The sequence below is a fragment of the Pectinophora gossypiella genome, chromosome 29 (assembly GCF_024362695.1).
Source record: "Pectinophora gossypiella chromosome 29, ilPecGoss1.1, whole genome shotgun sequence".
NCBI classification, from domain to species: Eukaryota; Metazoa; Arthropoda; class Insecta; order Lepidoptera; family Gelechiidae; genus Pectinophora; species Pectinophora gossypiella.
The window spans coordinates 1,866,905-1,890,008 of NC_065432.1; the positions used below are offsets into that span (position 1 = coordinate 1,866,905).

General features: G+C 42.1%; 2 protein-coding genes and 1 long non-coding RNA gene across 5 annotated transcripts in view; 2 read left to right on the top strand and 1 right to left on the bottom strand.

Annotated features, from left to right (window-relative positions):
* The window catches only part of LOC126379353 (histone-lysine N-methyltransferase eggless-like), a 36,541-nt gene extending 24,791 nt beyond the window's left edge, over window positions 1-11,750 (top strand). Inside the window, exons 21-32 of the mRNA XM_050028062.1 lie at window positions 93-176; window positions 822-920; window positions 2,151-2,296; window positions 3,567-3,762; window positions 4,314-4,481; window positions 6,177-6,313; window positions 7,703-7,766; window positions 8,395-8,508; window positions 9,551-9,667; window positions 9,887-10,023; window positions 10,477-10,595; window positions 11,683-11,750. Of these exons, the coding sequence (XP_049884019.1) occupies window positions 93-176; window positions 822-920; window positions 2,151-2,296; window positions 3,567-3,762; window positions 4,314-4,481; window positions 6,177-6,313; window positions 7,703-7,766; window positions 8,395-8,508; window positions 9,551-9,667; window positions 9,887-10,023; window positions 10,477-10,595; window positions 11,683-11,750 (1,449 nt within the window). The remainder of the gene's footprint in view (window positions 1-92; window positions 177-821; window positions 921-2,150; window positions 2,297-3,566; window positions 3,763-4,313; window positions 4,482-6,176; window positions 6,314-7,702; window positions 7,767-8,394; window positions 8,509-9,550; window positions 9,668-9,886; window positions 10,024-10,476; window positions 10,596-11,682) is intronic.
* LOC126379468 (zinc finger protein 70-like) overlaps window positions 1-23,104 on the bottom strand; it is a 102,448-nt gene that overhangs the window by 71,356 nt on the left and 7,988 nt on the right. For 2 of the 3 annotated variants that reach the window (XM_050028229.1, XM_050028228.1), the window contains 3 exons: window positions 21,066-21,177; window positions 20,405-20,512; window positions 18,655-19,714 (listed from right to left, as the gene is read on the bottom strand). In XM_050028229.1, the coding sequence (XP_049884186.1) occupies window positions 19,547-19,714; window positions 20,405-20,512; window positions 21,066-21,177 (388 nt within the window). In that variant the 3' untranslated portion in view covers window positions 18,655-19,546. Of the gene's footprint in view, window positions 1-18,654; window positions 19,715-20,404; window positions 20,513-21,065; window positions 21,178-23,104 lie in introns of those variants that run through there. The other variant, XR_007568342.1, reaches the window with a different exon arrangement.
* Window positions 15,439-18,662, top strand: LOC126379643 (uncharacterized). Its single transcript, XR_007568356.1, has 2 exons — window positions 15,439-15,769; window positions 18,282-18,662. It is a non-coding gene; the product is annotated as an uncharacterized LOC126379643 (long non-coding RNA).

The following is a 23,104-nucleotide window of genomic DNA, read 5'->3' on the forward strand; positions in this document are numbered from 1 at the left end:
GTAGATAAGCTTTTTATTATTTATCTTTGACTCAGTGAAGTACCCAATTCTGTAGTTCTTTTCGAGTTTGTATATTGTTATTTATATTTCAGGTGAACATGCCATATGTGGAGTACACGAGGTCAGATGAACCAGAAACGGCGAAGGCTGAATCACAGATCAAGGAACAACAAGAGGTACACTACAATTATCTATATACAGGGTGTTAGTAACATCGCAACGATTTTTTTTTGTTAATATCTAGTTAGTGGCGGTTTAGAGCCAAAAAAACAAGAACACTAAAATTTAAATATTTTTTTGATAGGAAATTCTACTTGATATCAACTCAGAATCATGGTCTGAATCATCCCTCTCAGTATTCATTACGGTGTCACTAACACCCATACGTACTTGTACAGTCATGAGCAATATAATGTACCCACTTTAGGACTCTGTCGCACTAACATATTTGACATTTAATGAGACTTACAGTTCAACTTGTCAAAAAAGTTAATGTGACATGGTACCAAAGTGTATACATATTAATGCTCGTGACCGTACTTGTACGGGGTGTAAGTGACGAAACGAATACTGAGGGGGTCATTCAGCTCATTATTCTGAGTTAATATCAAGTGGATTTTTCCATCGCAAAAGTATAGGATCAAAAATAATTTAAGGAAAAGAAAATTTATTTATTTATTTCATATTTGGGAGACCAACAGCTGTTAACAACTATAGCAAAAATATCATACTTAAAAACTAAGCCAATAACAGGTTTCCACCTATATAACATGAATTTATATGTTAAACCTTTATGTAAAGACTTGAATTTATGTCTCCAGGAGATCCGTCGTCAGCGCGCTGTGGCCAAGAAGTCCACCACCGCGACTGCGCCGCCTCCCCCCGCCGCCAACCTCGACGGACTCACCAGTCGAGTTGTGGTCAGTCATCCCCCTAATCTTCATCACGCGCCGGCCAAGCCGCCAGTCCACACTTATCTGTGCCAACCGCCCGCGCTTTCTCAGTATGTTGTACGCACGGGCGAGTTATTCCCGAAAAGCGGGACTGAGCCTGTCCCGTTCGGGACATTCCAAAATCGGGACGTCTGGCAACCCTGGTGTCTTGTCTCACAACCTGTATAGCCGGGGAAAAGAAGCTGCAAGAAAAACCTCAGCACAGGGCCCTAGACGTTCATAAAAAAAAAAAAACAACATTTAATTTGGTTGCCTAATATCAGTTCCCAGACAGTTAATCCCATGCATTCATCATCCCCCTAGCATTATCCCGTTTCTCACAGGGTCCGCTTACCTAACCTGAAGATTTGACAGGTCCAGTTTTTACAGAAGCGACTGCCTGTCTGACCTTCCAACCCGCGAAGGGAAAACCAGCCCAATACAGGTTAGGTCACATACCTCCGAAAACGCATTTCTCGGGCATGTGAGTTTCCTCACGATGTTTTCCTTCACCGCTGAGCACGCGGTAATCATTTATGATCCAAACATCAATTTTCGAAAACAAATTCGACAATCATAAAAATACATAAAATACTGTTATAAAATTCAGTAATTTGGCTGCCTAATAGCAGTCTCCAGACAGTTAATCCCATGCATTGATATCTTCTAGATAATCACTAATCTTATAATAACCTTTTTACAAAGTTTCTGTTTAATTACTGTCTTAAAACTGTTCAAAGGTAAATTCTGAATGCTAATGGGAATCTTATTGTAAAAATTTACCACACGAATGAAGACCATATTATTTATTTATTGCAACACACAACAGGACATTGACAATACATGATAAAATATACAGTTACAAACAAAAATGGTCCGTCAACATCCCAAACAGGGTGCGTTGACAGCATGCAAAATCATATAGCAACTAAAAAGAGGTAAAGAAAAAAAAATAAGATTACAATTCAAAAAACAAAACGACTTCAGTTTTTGACTGATTTTAGACTTTTGATAATTTGTGTTCTAAATGTTCCAAAATTATTAAAAATATCCAAATTTTTATCCATGGAGGCGACATTATTGTAAAACCGACACATGCGTATGATAGGATTGTTCGAGTCTCTTTGTGTTCCGAAATTACGCAGCCAGAAAGTGAGGTCACGCTTAGCCGCACGAGGTAAACGAGATTATGATGACATTTAATCTTCCCTCCCACAGTATTACACACCAAAGAACGCGGTGCGCCCTCACAAGATGGTCCCTCATACGTGCACTCCGGCCTGCAAGAGGAACGACGTACTAGCCCTCTCTGAACTGAGGACCTACAACCCACTCGCCAAGCCCCTTCTGAGTGCCTGGGAGAGGTATGTACATACATACTTGCACGTACCCGCACAATATCCGCACAACACACACGTACCCGCACACCACATGGACGCACCCTCACAACACGCACGTACTCTCACAACACGCACGTACCCGGACAACATATGCACGCACCCTCACAACACGCACGTACCCTCACAACACGCACGTACCCTCACAACACGCACGTACCCTCACAACACGCACGTAGCCTCACAACACGCACGTACCCACACTACACGCACGTACCCTCACAACACGCACGTACCCTCACAACACGCACGTACCCGCACACCACATGGACGGACCCTCACAACATGCACGTACCCACACTACACGCACGTACCCTCACAACATGCACGTACCCACACTACACGGACGTACCCTCACAACACGCACGTACCCGCACACCACATGGACGCACCCTCACAACATGCACGTACCCACACTACACGCACGTACCCGCACACCACATGGACGCACCCTCACAACATGCACGTACCCACACTACACGCACGTACCCTCACAACACGCACGTACCCACACTACACGCACGTACCCTCACAACACGCACGTACCCGCACACCACATGGACGCACCCTCACAACACGCACGTACCCGCACAAAACATGTACGCATCCACACTATTCTCATGTACCCGCACAAAGTACGTATGTACCCGCACCAACACACGTACCTACCCGCACAACTCATAGCATTGTCATATTTCATCTTAAGCACAATAAATTTGTATCTGCCCTCAAAGCGTTAGAACAAATGTAACATCAACTTTTCTTTTCTTTTTTGTATTACTTACTTAGTTATTATTAATTTATTACTTCTGTCTACTTCTCAGTGATGCATGTATTAGTTATAAGTGGAGACTTCATTGGCTAATGTACAGACTATTTGCATTTTTTAAATTGTTATTTTAGCTCTTTGTTTCCCGATTTGATATAAATAAATAAACTCAAACATGTACCCACACAACACGCGCGTACCCATAAAATACACCTACGTACCCACACAACACGAACGCACGTATCCGGACAACACACGCACGTACGGTCACGAGCATTAATATGTATACACTTTGGTACCATGTCACATTAACTTTTTTGACAAATTGAACTGTAAGTCTCACTGAATGTCAAATATGTTAGTGCGACAGAGACCTAAAGTGGGTACATTATATTGCACATGACTGTACATACCAGAAACACGCATCGTCGTGTACTTTGCGATACAGATTCCCTGCTTCCCTTCCAGACAAATAGTCCGCTTCAAGGGCCACAAGGAGGTGATGTACCGCGCGCCGTGCGGGCGGCGCCTGCGCAGCATGCAAGAGCTGCACCGCTACCTGCGCGCCGTGCACTCCGACATGGGCGTCGACCTCTTCGACTTCGGGCCCAACACGCACTGCCTGGCCGAGTTCGTGCTCAACAAGTGCATCGTTGGCAAGAAGGTCAGTCTTGGTCAAGTGCTGTCTTTAGATCGGATAGAGTGGCGTCATCATCATCAGCCCATTAACGTCCCCACTGCTGGGGCACGGGCCTTCCCTATGGATGGATAGGGAGATCGGGCCTTAAACCACTACGCGGGCCCAGTGCGGATTGACGGTTATTAACGACTGTTAATTTCGTTAACGTTATCGTACACGGACTGAAGACTAAACTATGTACGAGGGGGGTGAAGTAAACCTAGCTCAGCCGCTGGTGGGGAGCAGAGAGTTGCCGTTCTATACGCCACTCTGGAACTCTAGGAGCTCGGTGGCGCAGCGGTTAACGCGCTCGGTCTGCGATTGTTGAAGTTAAGCAACTTTCGCAAAGGTCGGTCATAGGATGGGTGACCACAAAAAAAAAGTTTTCATCTCGAACTGGGCCTGCGTGGTGGTTTAAGGCCCGTTCTCCCTATCCATCCATAGGGAAGGCCCGTGCCCCAGCAGTGGGGACGTTAATGGGCTGATGATGATGAATGAATGAAAAACTAAAAAGAATTTTTTTCTCCTCCGCCCAGGATCTCTCCCATGGCAAGGAGAATGTGCCAGTCCCCTGCGTGAACTATTACGATGACTCCCTGCCGGAGTTCTGCTCGTACAACACAGAGCGGACGCCTACGGCTGGGGTGCCGCTCAACCTCGACCCGGAGTTCCTGTGCGGCTGCGACTGCATCGATGACTGCCAGGTACGACCTGGTGAAAGCCGAGAGACAGTCCGGCCAAGTACTGCATTACATATGGGGCTTTTGACGTGACTTATTGTAGATTTGCCGCCGATGGTATTAACTACTTGGCCGGACGCCGGCGCTGAAGGCTCTCACCCGGTACAACGTTTAAGACAACAGGCCTGAGGGTGCCCAGTTGCGTGCGAACCTCGGCTCAGTGCGTCGTCTGAGAGAAAAAATATTTGAAAGAATTAATCGACCCTAGTGGGTCGATAGCGATAAGCGCTGATTGAGGGAAATCGTCGACCGCGCCGGCGGGGTCGGTATCGGGGTCCAACTACATATGGGGCAAATCTACAAGACAGATGTTCACTAATAATAATATATATCCTTCCAGCCGCATTCGGCCATAGCGACAAGTTTACGTAATAACGCGTTGTAATTACGTGATCGCAGATCTGCTTGCAGATTTCTATCCCGGGCATTGTGGGCGACTAGTTGATTTTTTCGTGAAATGTGTTCGTTATGTTTGTATAGGCACCTAGTTTATTTTACTATCTATTGTTGCTGTATGACCAACATATACCGAAGTCTATCTTTGGAAACCTATAATTGGCTCTTTTGTGATTTATATTTATGTTTATACTATTTGATGTAGCTGTTGGTTTTCCTATAAATAAATAAGTTTACAATCTAGGAGCGCCTAAGATGCGCTCTTATATGGCTGACGTAACAGATCTTAGCAGTGAATGTAACGTGGATGTAAGTTATGGCCGCAGGTGGTCGGGCCTTCAGCTCGTCGCGTTTAGAGTCGAGCCCTTATCGACGTTTCTGTTCAAAGCCATACACCTTAGTGTTCACTATATTTCCTCCTATATAGTTCCTCCATTGCGGCCGAACCTGGGCCAGTGTCTCCCATCGCGATGGGGCCACGTTACATCTTTTCATCAGTTCACTACTAATTACATCTGATAACAAGCCTGGTGAAAATTCAAAAAGTTGAAATTCGAATATACTTTTTTGCAAGAAAATATTATTTATTTATTTATTTAGGTACACATACAGCAATACATATTAAACTTTTACAGACAACATTATAAATAGAAAGAAATACTTGGTATATATGTTTGCCAATTACATGCGTACACAGCATTCACCGTAAATGGAAACAAACAAACTATATTAATACTAAACTATATAAATTATAAACTATATATATATATATATATATTAACACATTTTTTAACAAAATATTAATGTATATTAATGTAATGTAAAATAAGAAAAATTTTACAAAAGAGACTTAACTAACAAAACACCAACCAACACTACAACTCTGTAAACAGCTACCTACCACCAAAAGACAACTTAATTCAGTCTTACCATTCGTCCATTCCACTAATTGATTCCATTCATTCCACTAATTGATTCCATTCATTCCATTCGTCCATTCCACTCATTGGTTCCATTCATTTCATTCATTCTATTAGTCTATACCACTCATTGATTCCATTCATTCCATTCGTCCATTCCATTCATTCCATTTGTTCACTCCATTCGTTCAATTTCGTTAATTCCATTCGTTCATTTTCATTAATTCCATTCGTAATTTTTTTGTTATTTCCATTCGTTCACTCCATTCATTCCACTCGTACGGGAGGCCTGTACCCAGTGGGACGTATATAGGCTGTTTATGATTGAAAATATTGTTCGCAGGATAAAACAAAGTGTGCCTGTTGGAAGATGACGCTAGAGGGCGCTCGCACCATCGGACTAGAAGGACCTAACGTCGGATACTCATACAAACGCCTGCCCGAGCCACTGCCTTCAGGTATCTACGAGTGCAACTCTAGGTGAGAATTCAATTCAAATCAAATAACACACTACCTTTTTTTTTAACGTTGGGAAATGCATTTACGCATACCCGCCGCCATGGGAAAGACGGCGGGTTATGTGGGACTCCAGGATCTCAAGTATCCCGCCTACCCACTAAAACCCAACGGTGTTCGTCTTGCCGCCTGAGTGGGAGCCACGGGGACGCGCCCGCATACTTCCGCAACTCCCAGGCGGTGTCCATACGGACCCGGCTCGGTGAGCACTGTGGTGCTCTTAATCGTTAGTGACGCGCGGAACACACGCGCGCCAACCAACACGGGGACTTTGTGCCAGGTGACGGACGCCCCCCGTATCCGTCACCAGCATCCCCACCTACGGGATACGCCGATCATGCGCCAACCTTCTCCGTCCCACCCGAGTCCGACGGATCGGGTCAGACGCAGGATCGGCCTCCCGCGAAAATAACACACTACCTTACTACAACCTACCCTAACCTACCTTATACGTACTTTATAAAATAAAAAAAATAAAAAATCAAATTTAAAAATATCTTTATTCAGTAGGTAACATAGTCACACTTTGAATCGTCAATTTTATATAACGAACGTCTCATCCGCCTAAAACTACTGCAGCGTCACAACCTGTATAGCCGGGGAAAAGAAGCTGCAAGAAAAACCTCGGCACAGGGCCCTAGACGTTCTTTAAAAATATATGTCGTGGCCAGATCATAGACTTGATCATTTTATGATGTGCTCGATCATTTCATGAAATGGTCATATTTCATAAAATAGAATATCATTCGTTGGCCACATCATGATGTAGTTTGGCCAGATCAATGAACACAAAACGTTTAACGATATGAGCAACTAAATGCATGATTACTTCATGATATGGCCAAACGTTGGCAATCATATCGTAAAATTAGTAACATTATCCACCGATAGTGGCGCTGGTGTCGATTATATTTAAAACTTGATTGATATTATAATCTATGAATCAATGTTATTGTTCAATTTTCCATATCGAATAGGTACATAATTTTGAACCTAAGAAATAAATCGACTATTCGCATTTTTATTACACCGCATAGCATGGACACTGTCTACATTAACGATATGGCCAAACATTGATTGATATAGGATGTTTTCGGGGTACCCAAACTGAGCACAGTACCCCGCTAGCCACAAGTTGGTAGTGTGACTAGGGATCGACGGTCTAACGGTGTTTGTTAGAAGTTGTATATATGCGTCTTGCTGTGTAAACTTCGATATCGCGTTTCAGGACTGCTTCAAGACTGCGTTATTGAATGTGGCGCCATCTGTTGCGTGTGGGCGAAACTAGCTGGCCAACTAGTTGCGTCCGCCACAGTGTTTCTTTTGTTTCTTATATATTTTTTATTGTTTCAGGTGTAAATGCAAGTCGACGTGTCTCAATAGGGTCGCGCAGCACCCGTTACAACTCAAATTACAGGTAATAATTAACATACGTACGGTCACGAGCATTAATATGATACACTTTGGTACCATGTCACATTAACTTTTTTGACAAATTGAACTGTAAGTCTCACTAAATGTCAAATATGTTAGTGCGACAGAGTCCTAAAGTGGGTACATTATATTGCTCATGACTGTACATATTGTCGGCTTAGATAACCACATAAGCGCCTTATTGGAAAATAACATTCTGAAACAATTTTTGTTACCCACTGCTGGGCATAGGCCTCCCCTCAATCAACCGGAGGGGTATCGAGCATAGCATAGGTTCATACCTACATACATACTAGCTCATGCTAGTAACCACGGAAGCACGGATCATCTTACTTATTGGACAGTCAGGTGATCAGCCTGTAATGTCCTAACCAAACTAGGGATCAGAAAGTGATTTTTGTAATATGTCCCCACCGGGATTCCAACCCGCGGGATTCATTCACTGAATAAAAGGTATGGTGAATTTGTTGTCAATTTACTTTTAAATTGCAACATACAACATTGTTATTTGCATTATTTTGCCACCTTTTTGTATTTTATGTATTCTTGCAAAAAATATATATGATTTGATTTGAATATTGGCAATATATGAATCTGTTTTTTTTCCTCAGGTATTCAAAACAGTGAACCGCGGGTGGGGAATCCGCGCTCTCAACGACGTGCCTAAAGGCGCCTTCCTCTGCATCTACGCTGGGAACCTGCTCACAGACGCCACTGCCAACCTGGTATGTGACCATTTATGTAACTATGTCACTATACCACACCCCGGCCTCCGTGGTCCGGTGGTTGAGCTTTCAGCTCACGATCTGGAGGCCCCGGGTTTGAATCCCGATGGGGACATTGTCGAAATCACTTTGTGATCCCTAGTTTGGTTAGGACATTACAGGCTGATCACCTGATTGTCCCTTAAGCCGTTGGTCCCGGTTACTACTTGCTGATGTAAGTATGTATTCGTTACATGAGTCATGTCAGGGGCCTTTGGCGGCTCAATAATAATCCTGAGAGCAGGGTTAATGAGGTTGGTATTCCGCCTAACAACCCACAGGATAAGAAGAAGAAAAGTAACCACACCCCGGACACTTCATACAAAATACTTCGTTTCACACAGACACTACACATTGACGTTATCGTACACGCGCATCTGTGTGTGTGACGTCTGACGCCATACGATTGAAGACTAAAGTAAGACCTGGGATGGTTCGAATTTCGAAGGTTCGAGGTTCGAATCCAGCACAGAAACGAATTAATGTTTAGATCATAAATGATTATCACGTGCTCATCGGTGAAGGAAAACATCGTGAAAAAACTCACTTTCTCGGAGGTATGTGGCCTAACCTGTATTGGGCTAGTTTTCCCTTGGAAGGTCAGACAGGCAGTCGCTTCTGTAAAAAACCGGACATGTCAAATCTTCAGGTTAGGTAAGCGGACCCTGTGAGAAATGGGATAATGCCCATTAACGTCCCCACTGCTGGGGCACGTGCCTTCCCTATGGATGAATAGGGAGATCGGGCCTTAAACCACCACGCGGGCCCAGTGCTGATTGATGGTTATTAACGACTGCTAATGCAGCCGGGACCAACGGCTTAACGTGCCTTCCGAAGCACGGAAGAGCTCGAGCTGAAAACTTTTTTTGTGGTCACCCATCTATGACCGGCTTTTGCGAAAGTTGCTTAACTTCAACAATCGCAGACCGAGCGCGTTTACCGCTGCGCCACCGAGCTCCTCTACGCCATTATGGAAGTAAATAAAACCTTACAATATCCGCAGGACGGTTTGAACGAAGGCGACGAGTATCTAGCTGAATTGGACTACATAGAGGTGGTGGAGCAGATGAAGGAGGGGTACGAAGATGATATACCCGAACAGGACAAGAAGCTGGACAAGGTAACACAAACACGCACGCACACACGCACGCACACACGCACGCACACACGCACGCACACACACACACACGCACGCACACACGCACGCACACACGCACGCACACACACACGCACGCACACACGCACGCACACACACACACACACACACACAACAACCATAATACCAGTAGTAGTTTTTACAACGGGAGTATTCCCTCATCGCCATATTTAACGTCAACAGAAGGAGCTAGGTAAGAAAACGGAGACAGAATCTGAACCGACCACAGAGGAGGAGGAAGACGGGCCTTCCAAGGATGAGAAGGATGACTTCGACTTCAGGCCCGTGGGGTACGTGGAGCCAGGACCCACTGCCTTCAGGTGAGGATATGTTTTTTTCCATCACCGTCCACACGGGCAGTGCGTTGTGAGAGTGTAGAGTCGGTAACTTTAAAAAAATATATTTATCTGACTGAAGCAAAAAGAAGAGTTATGTGTTTGAAAAGTAAGATGATTCCGTGCTTCGGAGGGCACGTTAAGACGTTGGTCCCGGCTATTAGCCGTAAAAACACCTCCACCAACCCGCATTGGAGCAGCATGGTGGAGTATGCTCCATACCCCCTCCGGTTGATTGAGGGGAGGCCTGTGCCCAGCAGTGGGACGTATATAGGCTGTTTATGTTATGTTATGTATGTGTTTGACCGCTATGTATGTACAGGGTGTTAGTGACATCGTAACGAATACTAAGGGGATGCTTCAGACTGTGGTTCTGAGTTGATATCAAGTGGAATTTTCCATCGCAACATTCATGATTTTCTTTTTCTCATGTCACAGCAAACGCCTGCGCAAACGCGAGAAGGCGAAGATCAAGAAGGAAAAAGAAGAACAGCAGAAGAAGGACGCGAAGGAGAATGCAGAAGATGACTGCATCACCATCAGTGACGATGAAGAATGTGAGTGGAGAATCTGGGTTTACTTGTATAGAATAAATCATGGTATAAGAAGACCAGGTATGCTCAGTCCTATGACAAGCCGCCATTGCTAGCCCTTTGATGACGTAAGTGTTACCATTCAATTGGTATCTCCAACATTCCAAGGACGTAATTTTTTTTATTGAAATTTAAGCGAATTACTGACTAATGTATTTAATAAGTCGCTCATAGCTCGACATCGACTCATCGACTCATAGCTCGGAGAATTGCAAAGCTGAAGTGGCAGTGGGCAGGACACATAGCGAGGAGAACCGATGGCCGATGGGGCGGAAAGGTTCTGGAGTGGCGACCACGTGTCGGACGACGCTCAGTGGGTAGGCCCGCTACGAGGTGGACCGACGATCTGGTGAAGGTCGCGGGAAGTCGCTGGATGCGGGCAGCGCAGGACCGATCGTCATGGAGATCCTTGGGGAGTCCTATGCCCAGCAGTGGGCGTGATACGGCTGATGATGATGATGATGTATTTAATTACTATTACTTGTCACATAGTTAGTGTTAGTGACATGACTATGATTCTGAGTTGATATCAAGTGGAATTTTCCGTCGCAAAATTTTTGTTTTTTTTTTTTTTTTGTTACTCGGATCAAACCTCAAACTCACATAGTGAACGAGTGCCCTCTACACCGGTTCCCAGGTGGCATAGCCGGGCTGCATTGTGTGATGCGGCAGAGACTTGGTTAGGGGAGCTTCAGCTGGATATATGATCCGCGCAGGATATTTTATTTTTGTCTGCCATACGCAATAATACCATACATACATAAACTCACCCCCGTAATCCCTAATGGGGTGGGCAGAGCCACAAGTAAACAAAGACAACATGCAGCCACTGTTGATACGATGTCGTAAGTTGGATATGATGGACCTTATGGTGATAAGGGATCAGCCTATCGCCCATAACATTCGTCCATCATGTTAGAGGACACGATCCCTCTGTCGGTTTTTACGACATGCCCGGGAAGACAAGCAGCTGAACGTGTTCTACGTTTTTTATTTGCTCCCAGAACAGCATAGAAGCAATAATAATAATTTGAATATTAATTTGTTTCAGTACGAGAGCCCGCTAGATTCGCAGCGCAAGCTGGTATGGGCGCTGAATTTGTCTCCAAATACAGGTAACTAGCTTTTGCCCGCGACTTCGTCCGCGTGGCGTGTTATAAAAGAGAGATCTTTGTGTGTGTGGGAGGGCATAACGTCTAACTTAAGCGGTTTAGATTTTTCATACAAAAGGATTTTCCCGCTAATTCCCGTTCCCGTGGGAATTCCGGGAATTCCTTTCTTAGTGCACCTCTACGGTACCCAAGCTACGTCCCTTCCAAATTTCAAGTGCCTACGTTCAGCCGTTTAGGCTGTGCGTTGATATGTCAGTTAGTCAGTTTCTCCTTTTATATATTTAGATTCTTCTATCGTGCGGGTTGTGAGGTGAATTACCAACCTCATCAACCCAGAGTCTGGGTTATTATTGAGCCGCCAAAGGCCCCTGACATGGCTCACGTAACGACTGCTTACTTACATCAGTAAGTACCGGGATCAACGCCGGGATACTATTTTTATGCTGCAATGTCTGCAATGTACCTGCAATTTATATCTGCAATTTACCTGAATTCATGCAATAAATGTTTTATTATTATTATATTTGTTGTGTGCAGGTCTCTACGTTCGTACTTCGGCAAAGACGAAGCGTGCTACATCATGGACGCGAAAGTTCAAGGCAACATTGGTAGATATCTCAACGTGAGTAGATTTTGATGTACAATCAAATGAAATGAAATGAAAATTTAATAATTAAAACACATAATAACGGGTTCTTACCGCGTTTAAAATAGGGATATGAGACTCCCGTTATTTCGACACTGTTGCAAGTGCCATGATCACGGGATGACTGATGAGATTGGAGTGGAGTAGGTAGATCCATAATTTTCTACGGGCAGACATATCTGTCTACCCTCTTTCTTTGCCGCTTGTTTATGTATTTGATATCGGAATGTTCGGAACCATCTGAACTCGCACCAAACTCACTACGACAAACCGCACTCACTGTGTCCTCACGTTACTATGTCACGAACCCGTTATTATGTGTATTAATTATGATAATAACCGCTAATAATTTATTGTCATAAATGTGGTAGGCATATAGATGAAAGTGATGCTTATAGCGCTCAGCACATTTAGTCATGTTGTGACATACAATAATAATTACATCATCATCAATTTAAGAGCCACGCTCTTGTCGGTGCAGCATTTTCCATTCCAGTCTATCAAAGGCCAATTCCGTCTCCGTCCGGCCAACGTTGTGTCTTATAGGGAAGTCAAGGAATAATTACATTAAAAAAAAAACATAAATAGCCTATATACGTCGCACTGCTGGGCACAGGCCTCCCCTCAATCAACCAGAGGGGGTATGGAGCATACTCCACCACGCTGCTCCAATGCGGGTTGGTGGAGGTGTAATTACATAAGGTACTTACAAATACAGGAATCCTGACGCTTCCTTCAATGTATATGCAGGGTGTTAGTGGCACTGTAACGAATACTAAAAGGGATCGTTCAGACCATGATTCTGAGTTGATACCAAGTGTAATTTCCTGTCGGAAAAGTCATGAAAATTTTAGTATTTTTTTTAATTATTTTTAATTCTAAACGCGATGGAAAATTCCAAAATTCCACTTGATATCAACTCAGAATCATCCCTCAAAGTTTTCTTTACAATGTCACTAACACTCTGTATAATACATATTTCTTTCTACTTATTTATTATCATTGCACTAACTTGACGCGTCTCTTCCAGCATTCGTGCTCGCCAAACGTGTTCGTGCAAAACGTGTTCGTGGACACGCACGACCCCCGCTTCCCGTGGGTGGCGTTCTTCGCGCTGTCCCACATCCGTGCGGGCACGGAACTCACTTGGAATTACAATTATGACGTGGGCTCCGTGCCGGGGAAGGCGCTGTACTGCTACTGCGGCGCGCCCAACTGCCGCGGACGGCTGTTGTAAAGTGGGGCTAAAGTGAATGCAAAAGTAGGGGCTAAAGAGTGTAAAGTGGGGCTTGAAAGGGTAAAGTGGGGCTTGAAAGAGTAAAGTGGGGCTTGAAAGAGTAAAGTGGGGCTTGAAAGGGTAAAGTGGGGCTAAAGTGAATGCAAAAGTAGGACTAGTAGGGGTAAAGTGGAGCTAAAATTTATGGAAAATGGAGGCTAGTGCCCAGGCTAACACTAGCTAAGGGTATCGCCGTCGACTGATACGTCTAGGTCCTCCATCATCAAAAGCGGGGACTAGAGCGGGTAAAGTGGAACTAAAGTTAATCTGAGACTAGCGCGTGTAAAGTGGTAAAAATGCTTTGAAATAACGTAGAAATAGGATGAAATAGGTGTAAGGTAAATATCAAATTGTTTCGTCGTTAAGTAGGCTTTATATAAAACGCAAACAAAAGTGATTTTAATATAATCTCCAGTAGAATGTAGAGAAGTGGGTATCATAAAGATAGATTAATAAACTAGACCATTATCCAAATCAAATCAATTTTGAATGAGGATAAAAACTAGAAGCTCAAATGTAGGTGGCAGCACTGTTGAGTGTTCGTAAATTTTGTCAATTCTCCATACTGGCCCCGATTCCTGCAGACACCTCCTAATTTTACTTTAAGTTATACCTGTCATGTTCTTATCCGCCTAAAAGGAAAGAGACGGATGATTGACAGTCGTAAATTTTAGGAAGAATGAGTAAATGAATGAATAACCCGGTACGCCATCGCGCGCAGGATGGTAGATGGTGGATGGATGGTGATGGTAGTATGGGGAACTGTCAAAATTTAACCCTTTCACGGGCAGAGACCGTGGGTTATTGATGGTTCATAATAGATAGTATGACACCTTGGAATCGGAACGTCATTAGACGTTCTGTCCTTGAAAGTGTTAAAAACCCTCAACAGTAGCGACACCTGATGGGAGAAATAGGCAGTTTTTATCCTCGTTAAGGAGGTCAGGGGAAGGGGTGACAAGTTTGGTGGGGGTGGAGGGGTGTTAAGAAAGTGTTGCCATTTGAATCTTTGCGGCTACGATTAGCCGTCCGTACTTTGTTCTAGTACGAGAACGGTAGTTACTCGAATGGTACCAAAATGTATACATATTAATGCTCATGACCGTAAAGCCACATTACGTATATACAGGGTGTTAGTGACATCGTAACGAAAACTTTGAGGGATGATTCAGGCCATGATTCTGAGTTGATATCAAGTGGAATTTTCCGTCGCAAAAGTATGAATTGGAAAATAATTAAAAAGAAAAGAAAAATTTTCATGAATTTTTTGACACGAAAATCCACTTGATATCAACTCAGAATCATGGTCTGAACCATCCCCCTCAGTATTCGTTACGGTGTCACTAACACCCATACCTACTTATATGGCTACCGTATGTACTTGTACGGGGTGTAAGTGTCATCGTAACGAATACTGAGAGCGATGATTCATCTGATTATTCTGAGTTAATATCAAGTGGAATTTTTTATCGCAAAAGTATAGAATTGAAAATAATTTAAAAAAACTAAAAAAAAAATCATGAATTTTGCGACGGAAAATTCCACTTGATTTTAACTCAGAGTCATGGTCTGAATCAACCCCCTCAGTATTCGTTACGATGTGACTAACACCCAGTATACAATTTACGTCATGGTAACATCAAAGAATTGAACATACCTGTTTTTTTTGATTGTTTGATGTGTATTGACTGATATTAATAGATAAATAATAATATACGATGTCAGCTGTCGTCACATAAGTATGACAAGAAACTGAAATGTATTTTTTTTTATTTATTGTTCCCAACAACTTAATAGCTATTGGTAAAGTTAAATAATACTGGTGCTACTTCCTGTAAACACCATCTAATTTTATTTTAAGTTATACCTGTCATTTTCTTATCCACCGAAAAGGAAAGGGACGGGTAATCGACAGGCGTAAAATTTATAAACACACGTCAATATTAAACACAAATCTAAAACAACCGTCTAATTTTTTTTACACTGGTCGATAACCCAACAGAATTATGTTGACAGCTCACGTCAAATGGTTTGCATACCAGCGAGATACCTTTTTGATTCGCCTGGGTTATTCACTCATTTACTTGTTCTTTTTAAAATTAAGGTGATGTGTTTCAGTCAGCTAGGTAACGCTGCGTCAGTAGATGGCGTTACTTCTGCAGTTTTCGTATTTTTTTCCATTTATTCGTTTAGTGTTGAGTACTGACCCAGTGAAATGTTAGGTGGCGAAATCTTACATACATTATCTTTAAGTTAAGCTACAATTTTGAAGTATTTACTGAAGATATCATATTGAAATATTGCATCAAAAGTTGGTGTCATTTCAATTTGTGTACAAACACGAAGCTGTCACACACACATGCGAACTAGGTTAGCTGCATAATTTGAAGTCTACTTCTAACTTCTAAATGGCGCATTTGGTAAAGCAGTAGCCGCCATTCTTAAGGTTCACGGTTCAAACCCAACTGCATGTTTTAATTGTTTTTACTTTTTGTATTTTTTTTTACAATTGAATTTGGCGAACCCGTCTATTTGTTACGGAATTTTCAAAAAGTATCACTTTTACCAATAATATTATAATTAAGTATACAATAATTTACTTTGCACTAAAGTACCTTCCGTAATTTCCGTATTTTTTATTTTGTAAAATTCTAACAGGCATTAATCGCATCAGTGAACAAGCGGCTAACTAAAAAACTACTGAACGGATTTTCATACGGTTTTCACCAATGAGTAGAGTGATTCATGGGCGTGCTTTAGGGTTTATAATTTATACAAGTATTTTTTTTGTATAAAATGGTTCAAAAATGATGATGAATGTCAAACATAATTATCGTTACAAATATAGCCGACTTGGAGCTTTCGGCGAAAACGCTGCCTGAGCCCATTGAGATATAACAAAACAACGTATGGTTGAATTGTTCCTTTTTTGTAGGTATACCGAAAAGTCCACAATATGTCATAATAATTATATTGTGTATAAAAAATTGTGTATATGTATTGTATGATTTTACAAATAACGATCACAGTACAGTAATAATAAGGTAGATTTTTCCTAAATTGCGTAGGTTCAAACTTTGTCGCATCGCGTTTGAAAGATGTAATAGCGCTTCAGGACGTCCCGCAAGCACGGCGCTGATGTCGCAGTATCCGCATATAATTATTATGACTTGTCATTTAGTTCCAATAAAATCCGCGGGACTTCATACGTATGTCAGTGACAGCTGGTGATAGCATGCGGGACACTTAGCACCTAATCGAATTCTATGTTGTTTTCGCGCCCAGTCCAGACGACTCACAGCGCATTTCTGGACATATATTTACGCGTGGTGTTTATTGTTAGGTTAGTTAGTTCAGGTTAGGACGTCTTTTTATAACGAGGACGTTAAAAAAAGACGAGGCTGGGACGTATTGAAGTAGTATTTTCCATATATACGCGGCCTGAAATGGGCTGTTTCGGGGACCTGAACTGGTTGCTGTCGAACTTATTATCACGTTTTCTTGATTAAAATTCATAAATAAGTCAAATAGAAAATAGAAAAAAGATTTTATTTAGTTTTAGATCTGTCATGATGTCTGTGATGTTTGTTTATTATACATAAGAATTTCAAAATTTTTCTTATTTTTTTTCCCAAAGGGCAAGGCAAAGGGAACTATGAACATACAGCCATGTCTTGTGTTTTTTTTTCTTGATGATGATTAATGAAATGATGAAACCTAAGCCCCCACCCTCGGAGCAGACTCCTACTCCGAACCCCAAACGAAGTAAGCGGCTTGTTGGCGCAAAGCGAAAATAGATAGGTACACTTTGTTTATTGAAGATTCCGATTTAATAATACTATCGGGAATGTTTTCCGACTAATGTGATCATTAACCACAAAACACCACTTCGTATTGATTATTTAGATTATTCAATGAAGAAAGCAACCTTCCCGTTCCCGGTCCCACCAAAAAGTCCGCGGCAAAGAGAATATAAATAAATCTGTATGTTGGATGGAAAAGCAATTAATTATAAATGACTACTATTTAGGCCGGCAAATGCAACAACTTCTTTTTTGATTTGGTTTTCCCCGAAGGGTAAGGCAAAGGGAACTATGCCCATACAGCCATTTCATTTTATGTATTGATTTTTTATTATAATATATGTCCTCTTTTAAAACACGGTATTTACCCATTATTTAAAAATGTTTAAATAAGATACGTTATTACAAAAATATTTTTCCAATATTCCTTTTCTCAGATTGTAGTATTTTTAGTTTTTTATTTATATTTATTCTCTTCATACAAAATCTCTTTATAAATTGTCACTGACATTCTATTACACTTGTCAAGTAGTCAAAGCCTTTAGAAAAAAAAAACTATCACGCACACAAACTAACATTGACACCTCTACACGCTCAGCAAATACACTGTAATCTGCACCACTACAAATGTAGAATTGATCAAAATTGAGGGTCTGAAATATGGTACTTCTCGTATTCGGACCCTAAATTTTTGTTAGTTTGCGAAAATAATACACCAAAATATTACTATTTATCGGTTTTATAACAATATTCCTCTATCCGTTTTCCTGTAGCACTGCATCAACTTTTGTATGGAAAACGAATCACCTTAAGAGCTGTCAATCACCCGTCCCTTTCCTTTTCGGCGGATAAGAATATGACAGGTATAACTTAAAATCAAATTAGATGGCGTCTGCAGGAATTAGCACCATTAGGAGATTAACGATTTTAAAGCACTGCCTGTACAGTCATGAGCAATATAATGTACCCAATTTAGGACTCTGTCGCACTAACATATTTGACATTTAGTGAGGACAACTTACAGTTCAAATTGTCAAAAAAGTTAATGTGACATGGTACCAAAGTGTATACATAATTATTAATGCTCGTGACCGTACTTGCAATAGGTACAACTGTGTGTATGTGTGAAGTTCGGATTTAAACGAATCTTATTTATCTGATAACAGGAAGTAATAAATTTACAGTTTCATCATAGTTTTTTTGTTTTATTTATTCAAAGTAACAATAAACATTGTTTTGTTGGGGTTGCCAACACTTGCCTTCAAAAAAAAATAGTTTAATCAATATTTTTTATAATTAAAACACATAATAACGGGTTCTTACCGCGTTTAAAGCAGGGATATGAGACTCCCGATGTTTCGACACTGTTGCAAGTGCCATGATCACGGGATTTCAAATATTTTTCCTCTCAGACGACGCCCTGAGCCGAGGTTCGCGCCCAACTGGGCACTCTCAGGCCTGTTGTCTTAAACGTTGTACCGGGTGAGAGCCTGCAGCGCTCCCCATTTGTCCGGCCAAGTAGTTAATGCCATCTGCGGCAAATCTACAATAAGTCACGTCAAAAAAAAATGATGCATGACTTGCAACAGTGTCGATATATCGGGGGTCTCATATCCCTACTTTAAACGCGGTAAGAACTCGTTATTATGTGTTTTAATTATGATAATGGCCCCGATTCCTGCAGACACAGCGCCTAATTTTATTTTAAGTTATATCCATCATTTTCATATCCTTCGAAAAGGAAAGGGACGGATGATTCACAGCTCTTAATTTTAGGAAGAATGAGTAAATGAATGAATAACCCGGCCGAATCAAAAGATACGTCTCTGGTATGCAATCCGTTTGACGTGCTGTCTACTTAACTGTATCGGGTTAGTGACGGATGTAAAATTTTTAGACGGTTGGTTTAGATTTGTGCTTAAAATTGACGTGTGTTCCATAAATTTTATGCTTGTCGATTACCCGTCCCTTTCCTTTTCGGCGGATAAGAAAATGACAGATATAACTTAAAATAAAATTAGATGGTGTTTACAGGAATTAGCACCAATAACTGCGTAAACTTAAAACAATATTTTTTTTTATTGCGAGATGTTTGTAACTAGCTTCTTGGGCGTGTGTATGTGGTGGACGCGTTTACGATGCGTATAGAGCGAGGCGCTCTGTCGGAACGAGCAGCCGCACTCTGAGCACGACAGAGGGCGCTCCCCGGTATGGATCCACTCGTGTTCGCGGAGGCCTTTCTTGTCCTGAAGAGTTGAAAAAAAAACATTAAAAAAACATCATCTCTCTAGCATCATCACCAGCCCATTAAAGTCCCCACTGCTGGGGCACGGGCCTTCCCTACGGATGGATAGGGAGATCGGGCCTTAAACCACCACGCGGGCCCAGTGCGGATTGGTGGTTATTAACGACTGCTAATGCAGCCGGGACCAACGGCTTAACGTGCACGGAATCATATCACTTTTTCGGACAATGCGCACAGTTCAGTTCTACACTTTTGTGACGAGAAATTCCACTTGATATCAACTCAGAATCATCAAGCTGTGTAAACTTCGATAGCGCGTTTCAGAACTGCATTATTGAATGGTGGCGCCATCTGTTGCATGTAGGCGGAACTAGCTAGCCAACTAGTTGGGTCCGCCAAATTAGTGCTTTATTACCCAGGGTGTTAGTGACGTCGAAACGAAAACTTTGAGGGTTGACTGAGACCATGATTCTGAGTTGATAACAAGTAGAATTTTCTGACTATGCTCTGTTCGCTACCACGAAAACATCCTTTGGCGGTGCTGTCCCTCGCTTCTTCTATCGTGCGGGTTGTGTGGAGTACCAACCCCATCAACCCTGGTGTCAGGGTTACTATTGAGCCGCCAAAGGCCCCTGACATGGCTCATGTGGTTAATGTGCCCCTCGAGGCCAGACTATTAATGTTGACATACCCTGAAAGCCTTCCCGCATTGTTGGCAGATCTTGTCTCGAGCGCTCTCCTTAATGCCATCGTGGGCTCGCCTCACGTGCCTAGTTATGCAGCGACGTGTGGCTAGACCCTGCAACACATCCACAGTGGAATTATTAATATCTAATAATTCTACGCTATCAGAAGGAAGAAAGTAGCCTCTTTACTGAGCAGAGTGAGGTCTTGCCACAACGGCATCCTGAGGGGTATTGGTGACAGGTATGAGTGTCCTATAATTAGGCAATGGGTGTCTGTCCTGGCTGGACCAAATAAGGATTCAAATAGAATAGACTATAAATATGTATAATTTTAATAATATAATGGTGCTAATTCCTGTAAACACCATCTAATTTTATTTTAAGTTATATCTGTCACTTTCTATCATAACATACGTCAAGCATAAATCTAAAACAACCGTCTAAAAATGTTACATCCGCCAACAACCCGACAGAGTTAAGTTGACAGCGCACGTCAAACGGATTACATCCCAGCGAGATGCATATTTTATTCGCCCGGGTTATTCATTAATTTTAAAATTAAGAGTTGTCAATCATCCGTCACTTTCCTTTTCGGCGGATAAGAAAATGACGAGTATAACTTTAAATAAAATTAGGTGTCTGCAGGAATCGGGGCCAATGACTCACCTTCCCACATATGGGGCACTTGTGCTGCGTCTCCCCCTTGTGCTGGTAATTCTCGTGATCGCGCAGTTCGCCGCGTGACCGGTAGCCCTTGTCACACATACTGCATTTGTACCTGGAGGAACATACATACATACATACATAAACTCACGCCCGTAATCCCTAATGGGGTGGGCAGAGCCACAAGTAATCAAAGACAACTTGCAGCCACTGTTGATACGATGTCGTAAGCTGGATATGATGAACCTTATGGTGATAAGGGATCAGCCTATCGCCCATAACATTAGTCCATCATGTTAGATGACACAATCCCTCTGTCGGTTTTTACGACATGCCCGGGAAGACAAGCAGCTGAACGTTTTCTATGTTTTTTATTTGCTTCCAGAACAGCATAGAAGCAACCCTGAGAAAAAGGACAGATATACAGGATGACATCGTAACGAATACTGAGATATGATTCAGACCATGATTCTGAGTTGATATCAAGTGGAATTTCCTGTCGCAAAATTCATAAAAAAAATAGTTTTTTTTTTCAGTCCCTTATTGTGTTTTAAGCTGCATAGAACCCACATTTAAAATAAATACATAAACTGCCTATATACGTCCCACTACTGGGCACAGGCCTCCCCTCAATCAACCGGAGGGGGTATGGAGCATACTCCACCACGCTGCTCCAATGCGGGTTGGTGGAGGTATTTTTACGGCTAATAGCCGGGACCAACGGCTTAACGTGCCCTCCGAAGCACGGAATCATCTTACTTTTTCGGACAATCAGGTGATTCAAGCCTGAAAAGTCCTTGCCAAACAAAGGACAGTCTCACAAAGTGATTTCGACAATGTCCCCATCGGGAATCGAACCCGGACCTCCAGATCGTGAGCCTAACGCTCTAACCACTAGACCACGGAGGCTGTTACTAGACCACGGAGGCTGTAAAATAAATAAAAAAATAAAAGTTAAATAAAAAAGTTTAATTAAATAAAATAAATAATAAAGTTTAATTAAATAAAAAAAATAAAAGTAAAATAAATAAATAAAAGTTACTAATTATTAAAATTTATCAATGTACAACATCAATAAATAATAACGTACCTACAACTTCAGCTATGCACAGGTGAATAGTCGCACGGGTCAAGGGCAACGCGCGCTAATAAAGTAGGCATTACGAACAGATACTATTTCTTTCTCTGTCACCTGCACCTTAAACATACTTCTCTCTCTCTCTCTCTCTCTCTCTCTCTCGTCATGGCAACCCAGTTGGAAAAACGCTTGAGGTCGAAACCAAGCATGAGCCTGAACTAATTAGAATTCATGTTTGGATTATAAATGATTATCACGTGGTCAGCGGTGATGGAAAACATCGTGAGGAAACCCACATTCCCGAGAAAAAAATGTAGGAGGTATGTGATATATTGAGCTGGTTTTCCCTTCGCGGGTTGGAAGGTCAGACAGGCAGTCGCTTCTGTAAAAAACCGGACTTGTCAAATCTTCATGTCAGGTAAGCTGACTCTGTGAGAAACAGGATAACCCTAGGGAGAAGATGATGATGATTTAACATTTGGCGGACCTAACTAGTTGACCAGCTAGTTCCGCCCACGTGCAACAGATGGCGCCACCATTCAATAATGCAGTCCTGAAACGCGATATTGAAGTAGTTTGGTTTAAGTTTGTACCCGCAATCTTTCAAATTTTTTTTACGTTTTTCCTCACCTTATGGTTGTCTGGAAGAAATCGCTTTAAGCGATAAGGCCGCCATTTGCCATGTACTTAATTAAAAGACTGTTTGTAATTATTTCATTTTATTTTGGTGCAATAAAGTGTATTTGTATTGTATTGTATTGAAGTTTACACAGCGTGACGCATATATACAACTTCCAACGTAACACCGTTGGATCGTCGATCCCTAATCACACTACCAACTTGTGGCTAGCGGGGTACTATGCTCTATTCGGTACACCGAAAACATCCTTTGGTGGTAGCACACACTGGCCCCCAAATCATTATTACATAACATCACGCCTGTTTCCTACCGGGGCAGGCAAAC